This window comes from Brachionichthys hirsutus, chromosome 18 (genome assembly GCF_040956055.1).
Source record: "Brachionichthys hirsutus isolate HB-005 chromosome 18, CSIRO-AGI_Bhir_v1, whole genome shotgun sequence".
Lineage (NCBI taxonomy): Eukaryota > Metazoa > Chordata > Actinopteri > Lophiiformes > Brachionichthyidae > Brachionichthys > Brachionichthys hirsutus.
Window position 1 is genome coordinate 11,453,353 of NC_090914.1, and position 11,308 is coordinate 11,464,660.

The 11,308-nt window shown below is 42.0% G+C and overlaps 2 protein-coding genes across 2 annotated transcripts; one reads left to right on the plus strand and one right to left on the minus strand.

Annotated features, from left to right (window-relative positions):
- Positions 1 to 719: 719 nt before the first annotated feature.
- Positions 720 to 7,478, minus strand: LOC137907501 (zinc finger protein 180-like). The gene is made up of 3 exons (XM_068751842.1): positions 7,415 to 7,478; positions 6,157 to 6,263; positions 720 to 2,388 (listed from the first exon to the last, which is right to left on the minus strand). The coding sequence occupies exons 2-3, from the start codon at positions 6,173 to 6,175 to the stop codon at positions 1,100 to 1,102; spliced, it is 1,308 nt and encodes a 435-aa protein (XP_068607943.1). The 5' UTR covers positions 6,176 to 6,263; positions 7,415 to 7,478; the 3' UTR covers positions 720 to 1,099.
- A 1,431-nt stretch (positions 7,479 to 8,909) lies between these two features.
- LOC137907506 (interferon-inducible GTPase 5-like) lies at positions 8,910 to 10,671 on the plus strand. Its single transcript, XM_068751848.1, has 2 exons — positions 8,910 to 9,465; positions 9,621 to 10,671. The coding sequence occupies exons 1-2, from the start codon at positions 8,910 to 8,912 to the stop codon at positions 10,256 to 10,258; spliced, it is 1,194 nt and encodes a 397-aa protein (XP_068607949.1). The 3' UTR covers positions 10,259 to 10,671.
- The last annotated feature ends 637 nt before the right edge of the window (positions 10,672 to 11,308 follow it).

The following is an 11,308-nucleotide window of genomic DNA, read 5'->3' on the forward strand; positions in this document are numbered from 1 at the left end:
TCTGCCCCGACTGAAAGAATAGCCTCCCGGTGCCTCAGGTCCGAGCGCCGCCAATGTGTTTCAGCATTTCCACATTTGTATGACGCGCTAAGGCGCCAGTAGGTTTGTTTTTCTGACCCAGTGTGTAGCATCATGATTGGTCTACTAAGCCATGTGGCCGTGTTTTATGGAAGGTTCAAATAACACCACTAGTATTCAAGGAAATATCTTTGCATGGGTGAAAATATGTGATCTAATTCAGCGGTCCCCAACCTTTTTACTGCCGCGGACCGGTTTCATGCCGGGCAACTTTTTCGCGGACCAGGTGGGTAATTAAATTTAAAAAGAGGAATATAATCTTACCGATAAACTGTTTTTATGCACTTGCAATAACTATTTAATATTTACACAATATCTACTCACCATAAATTGTGGTCCCAATAATTACTTCTGTCCTTCATGGTCATGTTTTTTGTTTAATGAATTCCACATTCTTCTTTTTTAATTCAGGGTTCTGGTTGAAGCAGTGTTGAACCCTTCATTGCCTCATTAAGGAAACCAGTCAGCTGCTGGAGATAAACCCGGGTTTTAAGTGGGACTCCTGGTTTCTCTTCTTGGAGGTCGTCGGTCCTCTTCCTCCTCTTCTTCCTCCTCAGTTGGGCTTTTCTCCTTAGCAAAGAAGCTCTCCAAAGACTTTTGTTTTTTTATTATTAATTTTCGCTAGTTCACGGCTGGTATTTCTTAGCAACGTATCAAGAGGCGAATGTTACGTTGGAGAAAATCCGGTCTTTTTTCAAAATAAGACACCTTTTAGACGATAATAATCGATTCAACAGAAATTTTATACATCAGTTATTCTTATGCAGGATTCCTCTTTTTTTGTTGATTCAATGATTCAGTTATTTCCAGTTTATTTTGTTATATTCATTTATTCCCCAATTTGATTGTAAATCCTGAACATTTTACAATGAACCAGAAAATGAACTGACATCTGAACGGGATAATCTGTGTTTAAACAATTTATATATACACAACAATATATTATTTCCACATATCCTTCAACTCCACCACTTATCGTCAGTGTGGGCACATCTTCTGTAGAGATTCCCGATTGACAAATTTAAGGCTTCCCACCTGTGTGGGTTCTCATGTGACCTGTCAAATAACGTTTTTGTCCAAAATGCGTCCCACATGTTTTACAACTGTAAGGCTTCCCACCTGTGTGGGTTCTCATGTGACCTGTCAAATAACGTTTTTGTCCAAAATGCTTCCCACATGTTTTACAACTGTAAGGCTTCTCACCTGTGTGGGTTCTCATGTGGACTTTCAACTCATCAGTCTGTCTAAAATGTCTCCCACATGTTTTACAACCGTAAGGCTTCTCATCTGTGTGGGTTCTCATGTGGACTGTCAATTGACTACTCTGTCTAAAATGTTTCCCACATGTTTCACAACCGTAAGGCTTCTCGCCTGTGTGGGTTCTCATGTGGACTGTCAATTGGTGATTTTGTCTAAAATGTTTCCCACATGTTTTACAACTGTAGGGCTTCTCACATGTGTGGATTCTCATGTGACCTGTCAATTGACCACTCTGCCTAAAATGTTTCCCACATGTTTCACAACTGTAAGGCTTCTCGCCCGTGTGGGTTCTCATGTGTTCTTTCAATTCACAACCTTGTCCAAAATGCTTCCCACATGTTTTACAACTGTAAGGCTTCTCGCCTGTGTGGATTCTCATGTGGACTTTCAACTCATCAGTCCGTCTAAAATGTCTCCCACATGTTTTACAACTGTGAGGCTTCTCACCTGTGTGGATTCTCATGTGGCGGGTCAATTCACTACTCCGTCTAAAATGTTTCCCACATGTTTCACAACTGTAAGGCTTCTCACCAGTGTGGGTTCTCATGTGTTCTTTACAGCCTCTTTTTGTAGTGAAAGCTTTGCTACATGTTGTGCAAACATATGGTCTCCCTCTCCTGGTATCTCTGCTGTGGGATTGAAGTGTCTCTTCACGTGTTTCACCTCTCTCATCATGGCTTGCAGATACATGACAGCCGTTAGACAACAGCAGCTGCTCAACATCTGCTGCTCCTACGACAGAGCAAATAACAGGCATGTTGTCTGCAGACTCTTCCAACGCTGCATCTTCTTCAGGTTTCATGTACAGAGTCTGATCTTTGCTGTGGTCATTTTCTCCACAAGTAGGAGTCAACATGAAGGTTTCAGTCTCCTGCTTCAGTCCAAGCCGCTCTCTCTCCTGACTGGTGGGGACTTCTTCCTGCTCCTCTTTCACACGGGGAGGCTCTGGCTCCTCTTTGACCACACTGGAGTACATCTCCTGCTGACAGAGCTGCTGGTTAGCAGGAACCTCCTCCTCCTCCTCCTTACAGACACGTTGCTGTGGACGGTCTGGAGGACAGAGAGCAGAAGGAATTGGACTCTACTCTGAGAAAACAAATGTAGACATGCAATGAAATTAGAAGCTGAATATATCCAAACAATCAATTTATTGACTCTCACCGTTATCAGATTTAAAATAAATAAACACACACAGTTCTAGGATGACATTTTTCTCCTCCCCCTCTTCAGTTCTTTTATTGACGGCTCCAAGTGAATTACCAGAAAATGTTTGAGTTGCTCTCAATGCCAAACATTTATAGAATAATGATCTGAGGTAAAGTCTGAAACAGATCTGAACTTCTTCTCTGCAGCTGGTGAAGAGCCGCAAAACTTAGTACAAAGGACCTTTAACTAGATTTATTGATTACGTCAGTTGCCCCACTTTGTGCAATATGGGGAACCGTAACTTCGCGTTCCGTCCTCCTCCTTATAACAAGTTGCTCTCCCAGTCTGGTTCACATCAAAGTCACACAAATGCCACACGCTGGTCACAGGTTTAAACAGAACATCATGATTATACATACATACTGTACACAGTCGTCCCTCGATATAACGCGGCTCATCTTTCGCGGATTTTTTTAATACAATTTTGAATGGTTTTTTTACAGTGCTTCAACGCGCATTGTGTTCTGCGTCCCGATTGGCTAAGGGACAGTACCATCTTTCGGGTCCTATCGCTCATGCTCCACCTCCCCGACGCAGCGGGCGAGACATGCTGGTGGTGCGCCCGGGCGCGTGGGGCCCGCCCCCCCCCCCCTACGAGTAGAGGGGGAGAGCCACGAGCACTTCCCCCCGGGATCCCACCTTCCCTGGGCGTAGCGCCGGCCCTCACCTTCATTGGTCCACGGCCCCGGGAAGCGGCGAGGTCGGGGCCTTTGCCTTCTTTATGAATAACACTAATAATAGCTTCAGACCATGACTGAGCATAGTTATAAACTTTATCCAAAAGTGGCGTAAATTCCTTCTCAAACATTTTGTAGCATTCTCCTGGAAGACCATCCACTCCTGGAGCTTTATTATTTTTAAGTTCTAAAATGCTATTTTTTATTTCTTCTCTAGTGATTGGACCCGTTGAGAGATCAGCTTCCTCCTCAGTCAGTTTGGTGAGCTCTATAGAGTTAGAAGTTTATCAGTATTTTCTTTTTTATTTGGACAGCTTTCTTCTGTATATAATTCCTGGTAGTAAGCAGCAAATGCCTTTGCAATATCCTCAGGTTGAAGTAAAATGTCCCCTGTGCTTGGACACTTGATTTTGTGAACCACTCTACTTGATTGTAGTTTTTGCAGTTGAAATGCTAACAGCCGGCTTGCTCTATTGCCCTGTTCATAGTACTTTTGATTTGCAAATCGAAGCTGCCTTTCTGCTTTATAGGTTAATAAATCATTTAATTTCTGCCTACTTACTTTCAACTTATTCAGTGTAACATTATTTTGTAGTCTTTGGTATTCTTTTTCCAACTTTCTAATTTTGTTTTCCAATTCAATTTGTTCAGAAAGATTTTCTTTTTTTAATCTTGAAGAGATTGAAATAATATTTCCCCTCAGGACGCTCTTGGCTCCCTCCCATAATATGGATGGAGCTACTGTGTCATTATCATTAAATTTAATATACTCTGTTATACCTCTTAATTTCTTGTTGAACGCCGTCATTATTTAGCATAGATACATTAGCTCTCCAATATTTAAAGTTATTATTTTTACTCAACTTTAGTTTCAAACAGACTGGAGCATGGTCCGATTTGGTGATTGCTTCTATACTCCACTGGGTAGCGCTGTGGGAATCTGCCCCAGACATCAAAAACATATCTAGCCTGGAATGGCTGCCATGTACATGTGAAAACACAGTAAAGTATTTTTCCCTCGGATGCAGCCGTCGCCAGACATCAACCAAACCCAGCCCACCCATCAGAGCACAAAGGCTAAGAGTCAGTGCTGCCATGTCTCTAAAGAAATCAGGACACTCCTCATTTGGGGCATATAAATTAAATAAAGCTAGTTTTATTCCCACTGTCACTGAAGGTTTATTCCTGACAAAAACAAATGCATCTCTCCTCATCTTCATGTGTTCTTGTTCAGAGAGATGCGTCTCCTGTACCGGTACATGTATGAATACACACCGGTACATGTATGAATACACACCGGTACATGTATGAATACACACCGGTACATGTATAAATACACACCGGTACATGTATAAATACTCACCGGTACATGTATAAATACACACCAGTACATGTATGAATACACACCGGTACATGTATAAATACACACCGGTACATGTATAAATACACACCGGTACATGTATAAATACACACCGGTACATGTATAAATACACACCGGTACATGTATAAATACACACCGGTACATGTATAAATACTCACCGGTACATGTATAAATACACACCGGTACATGTATGAATACACACCGGTACATGTATAAATACACACCGGTACATGTATGAATACACACCGGTACATGTATAAATATATATAAATACACACCGGTACATGTATAAATACTCACCGGTACATGTATAAATACACACCGGTACATGTATGAATACACACCGGTACATGTATGAATACACACCGGTACATGTATAAATACACACCGGTACATGTATAAATACACACCGGTACATGTATGAATACACACCGGTACATGTATAAATACACACCGGTACATGTATAAATACTCACCGGTACATGTATGAATACACACCGGTACATGTATGAATACACACCGGTACATGTATAAATACACACCGGTACATGTATAAATACACACCGGTACATGTATAAATACACACCGGTACATGTATGAATACACACCGGTACATGTATAAATACACACCGGTACATGTATGAATACACACCGGTACATGTATAAATACACACCGGTACATGTATAAATACACACCGGTACATGTATAAATACACACCGGTACATGTATGAATACACACCGGTACATGTATAAATACACACCGGTACATGTATAAATACACACCGGTACATGTATAAATACACACCGGTACATGTATAAATACACACCGGTACATGTATAAATACACACCGGTACATGTATATATACTCACCGGTACATGTATAAATACTCACCGGTACATGTATGAATACACACCGGTACATGTATAAATACACACCGGTACATGTATAAATACACACCGGTACATGTATAAATACTCACCGGTACATGTATAAATACACACCGGTACATGTATGAATACTCACCGGTACATGTATAAATACACACCGGTACATGTATGAATACTCACCGGTACATGTATAAATACACACCGGTACATGTATAAATACACACCGGTACATGTATAAATACTCACCAGTACATGTATAAATACACACCGGTACATGTATGAATACTCACCGGTACATGTATGAATACTCACCGGTACATGTATAAATACACACCGGTACATGTATGAATACTCACCGGTACATGTATAAATACACACCGGTACATGTATGAATACTCACCGGTACATGTATAAATACACACCGGTACATGTATAAATACTCACCGGTACATGTATAAATACACACCGGTACATGTATAAATACACACCGGTACATGTATAAATACACACCGGTACATGTATAAATACTCACCGGTACATGTATAAATACTCACCGGTACATGTATAAATACACACCGGTACATGTATGAATACACACCGGTACATGTATAAATACACACCGGTACATGTATAAATACACACCGGTACATGTATAAATACACACCTATTCCGTGTGACTCCATGCTGGGTCTCCAGACGATATCTAGCAGTCTTGGCTGATGATCGATCTGATCGTCGACTGCAGGAATCCTCTTCAGCTGAAACACGAACCTGTGGATGAAACAAAGTGAGTGAATGTCGTCTTCTGCTGCAGCTGATTGGACCGCGAATTTAAAACTTGTGCGTTTAGAATCAGCAGAAACGTAAAATCGTCTCCCTTTATTCCTCGAGAAAGTTAAAATATTAAAGAACAGGAGTAACAACACAAAAATAAACTGCATGGGGAAAAAGTCTAAAAGAAATATACATAAAAATGTATGCAGTTCTGTCATAATATAGTTGTGAAATACTAATGTGGTAACATAAAACAATAACATCATCACTGGTACGCTGCCCTCAGCGAGTGTTCCGTTGCGTTGCTAGGCAACTAGCTAACGTTCCAAAGTTTTCAAATAACCACACAGAGCACGCTTTTCCTGGCTTTATTCCGAGTCTTGACTTTTGGATAAATATATATATAAATATACTTCTTCGTAAAACTGAAATATTAGAGAAAATAAAATAGATCAGTATAAATTCACTGATATATTAATAAAGGGGCTACGTAGCACGCGAGCTACAAGAGGAAGGTTCTACTAATGTATTAGCTCCAATATGCAGTATAAAATACTGACAAAATATAACAAAACTTCTAAACTATTTGTGACTGATGTTTATGCGCACATTGTACTTACAGACAAATATTTCCCAAGGCAGAAGCGTATCATGAAAACATTAGCGACAGCTTGAAATCACTGCGTCTTTGCTGTCTGTGCTCCACTTGAGACAGGCTAGCCGCTAGCCGCTAGCCGCTAGCTGCTAGCATGAAAAACGAAGGAACGTCAAAGATAGGTCGACAGAGGGAAGATCGGTAGGAGCACTCACTCTGTCTGATAAACCTAAACGAGGAACGTCAAAGATAGGTCGACAGAGCGCTCACTCTGACACTGTTTTCTAAACCAAATTGAGAACAGCTTTCTTACTTTTTAAATCACTTTTAACGAACTTATTTACTTTATCTACTTTAAGACAGCACAACTGGCTAGTTATGCTATAGTTCTGGTCGGACATGCTAGCTTACACGCTAACACTCTTCAAAAGCACCAAAAGGCTACGCTAGCAAGGCTGTACCTTTCACTTCCGGTCACGTGTTACGCTCGATCTCGGGCAGCCCTTCTCAGCCACCGAATAATTTAATAATAATAATAAAAAGACAAACTTACTTCAGGAATCTGGTATCTGCGTGGTGACGTGAAGGCCGCTCGTTGACCCGCAGGAACGAGACCATGTGTCGCAGATTGATGACGTCGATGTATTGCGCCGTCGGCGAATGAACAACAGTGCCTCTTAGACCTTTTAATGTAATTATTTATTTATTAAAGTAAGTGCAGAGTAAAAATCCAACATTTTCACGTGAAAACTGAATTTCAAAGTGTAAACATTAAGTTGTTCAGTCAAGTCAATGCAAATATAGTTACATTGAAAAAAGAAAATAAAGAAAAGGAAAGGAAATTACCACATTGTAACGCTAGGGGGGGACAGAGTTCAGGAAAACAGATTGAATGCAGGACAAATACCAACAACCTGAATTGCCTTTTGCTTCTCAGAAAATGTCATATAAAGAATCACTTTTCTGTGAATTACATTCACACAAGCCAAATAACAAATTACTCCAATGCAGAATGAAGTGTTTTTCAATGTTATCATGAATATAGTCAGAGTTTCTGACAAAAAGTCACAACACATTTAATATCAATATCTTTCCAAAAGTAATTTTTGATAGAATCTATGAACAAGTCTGATCCTGGAGGAAACTGTGAGTTGTTCAGCTGTAAGAAAAGAAAGGATTCAAAGGTTATCATCAGGCAACAACACTTCAGCAACGGTAGACATGTAATTCACACAATCACCAGCAGGGGGAGGAAAAGCCTGGAACGCAGAGCCTTTATTGAAAATCACAAGGTTTCTGGAAAATCACCTGACGCGAGCAACCAATGAGATGCCTTCTCACGCAGAGACGTTTTCATTGGTCGTTTTCCAGAAGGCCGGCCTCTGATAACTGGAACTGTCCCTATAAGGAGGCTGTCTTGTCTCCCAGCTGCCTCCAGGATCTTCTGCTCTGATCAGGGGCAAACTTCCGGCTTCAGGGTGAGTAGCTCCCTGAAACCTTTGATCTCGGCGAAGCACGAGGAAAAGTTTTTACCAGCGTCTGCAGCAACAACGATGAGATGCAGAGCAAACACTGAAACTGTCTGAGGACTGAAGCCACCGTCTGCTGTGGAGTCAGAGTTCAGCTTCTGCAGCGAGGATTTAACTCCATGCTGTGTTTGAGAACTTCCTGCTTCTTAACGGGATACTTTAAAGGAGCAGGACGCAAACATTCCGTGGTTTCTAAAGGTAGAGTGCACGTGTCAGGTTTTTGTTGGTTGTGATGCTTTGTGATGAACGGAGACGCTTCAGACTCTGGAGTCGGGGTTTTACCTTTAAATAACCCCCCGTCCTGCTTTGGAGGACACGTTTCTTAGTTTGAAGTTTCACCAAGCCACAATCTACAAAGTCTGTGTACAACTGCTGAAGGTCAGACTGTGAATCAGCCGTTGTCTCGTTTAGAATCACATGATTCTATCTACCGATATTAAAGTGTGTGTTTCATCGTTCATTTCCTAAAACACAACGGTAACTTTTGAACTTGTGTTTGCTCCAGTTTTCAGGATCAACATGAGTAATCCGGTGGATGAAAGATCAGCTGGAGAAATTAAAGCAGCTCTGCAAAGTAACAATCAAGCTTTAGCTTTTGCTAAAATCAAGGAGTGTTTGAAAAAGGCAAACAACACTCCCCTGAATATTGCCGTCACTGGAGAGTCCGGCTCTGGAAAATCCTCCTTTGTGAATGGATTTAGAGGCGTCGATGACTCGGAGGAGAATGCTGCCCCCACTGGTTGTGGAGAAACCACCACACAGGTCACAAGATACCCCCACCCAAGCTATCCCAACGTCACTCTGTGGGACCTTCCTGGTATCGGTACCATGAAGTTTCCAGCTAGTCAGTACCTGACGCATGTGGGATTTGAAAAGTACGACTTCTTCATCATCATCTCAGAAACGTACTTCAGAGAAAATGACGTCCTGCTCGCTAAGGAGATCGGGAGGATGGGAAAGAAGTTCTACTTCATTCGCTCAAAGGTCGACAACGATCTGCAGGCGATGAAAAGAAGCAAGAAGGGTCTAAGTGAAGCAGAGACTCTGGACCAGATCAGGAGAAACTGCACTGAAGGTTTGATCTTTAAAAGCAATAAAGAGGTCAAATGATGACAAGTGAAGCATGGAAAACTACAAAATGTTTGCGCTTAGAATTCAGTTTTTTCTTCAGAGGTCATTTCATTCTAAAGGTGTAATAATTTCCAGTGTTTTACGCTCTGTATTTTACAGGTCTTGAAAATGAAGGTGCGGCATCTCCTAAAGTCTTCCTGGTGTCCAGGTTTGACCTCCACCTGTACGACTTCCCTCTCTTACAGCAGACTTTAGAGGAGGAACTTCCTGAGCACAAAAGGGATGTGCTGCTGTTCGCCATGCCCAACATCAGCCTGGAGGTCATCAACAAGAAGAAGAAGGTCTTCCAGGACCAAATTTCGGTTTATGCTTTTGTTTCTGCATGTGGGGCAGTTGCACCATTACCTGGGGCATCTGTTGCCCTTGACCTAACCTTGCTGGTTATGATTACTGGGCTGTACAAGGCTGCGTTTGGTCTTGACGAAGGGTCACTGGCTAGACTTGCTGATGATGCTGGTTTGCCAGTGGCCGATCTGAAGTCTGTTCTTACTTCCCCACTGTCTTTAGAACGCATCACCCCTGATCTGATCTCAGAGCTGCTTTATCAGCGTACAAACACGGCTGCATTGCTGGCGGCAGAGGAGGGCTCTGAGTTCATTCCGATAATTGGAACGGCAGTAGCAACAACCCTCTCCTATCAAGTCACTCGGAATGCTCTGCAGACGTTCCTGGACATGCTCTCTGAGGACGCGCAGAAGGTGCTCAATAAGGTCCCGGCTTTAAGCACCGGTTTGTGATTCTCTAAGTGAATTACAAAGACATTAAGGCACACTTTGTACGCCAGTTGCCCGTGTCAGCGAGCTTGGATGGTTTTGCAGTCGTTACATTTAGAGGTATTTCTTAAATCTAACAATCTAAACATTTCAGAACTACGTGAGAGACGCTCCCTCCAGATAAAGGATGGAGTATTACCTTTGGAATTAGTACTCTGAGTACACAGCCTGCTGCAGCTCATTGAACTAACCAGGTAGTTGATGCGTTTCTGTCAAGTAAAATTCTTCATGACAATGAACAAATCAGCTTCTTCTTCTTGTTTGACTACGTGACGAGTGTTTACTGCCCCCCGTGGTTCCAGTTGAACACTACACCTTAGTGTCATGTTAATTGGGAACGTTCTCATCCTTTATGCTTCACTGTCGTTGCTAATAAATGGTCGTATAATAATGTTGATTGTAATCAGGCTGCTTTTGTCACAAAACAATAAATGTCAGTGTACCGTGGGATACATTTTGCAATGATGTGGGCAAATAGCACTTTATCCAGTACTCAAGTGTGTATATATTATTAACTACCGTATTTTTCGGACCATAGGGAGTTCCTGGTTACAAGATGCAACTTTGCAACATCAATGAACGGGTCTTTTTTCATGCAAAAGGCGCACCGGGTTTTAAGGCGCATTGAGCGAAACGAAACAGTCGGATAAGTCAAACTTTATTCAACTTATTCTCAAGATGAAACTCCCCCGGCGTCGCCTCCCTGTCTTGGTGAACGTGTGTTCTCCTTCTGTCGTCCAGCGCTCCCACGCAGCTCGCAGTTTAACGTTGAACGGTTGGAGTTCTTAGGTTAATCCTCCGCGTGGCTCCCGCGAGCAACGAAGCGGTGCGGCTTCGTTGCTCGCCAAAGTCGTACTAAAACATTTGGACTGATTTTTGAGCGCCGTGCGCTACATAAACGGCGCACCGTGTTAAAAGGCGCTCGGTCAAGTTATAAGAATATTAAAGGATTTTCGGTGCGCCTTATGGTGCAAAAAATACGGTACCAGTTTTACATGACTTTAACAGTCTTGA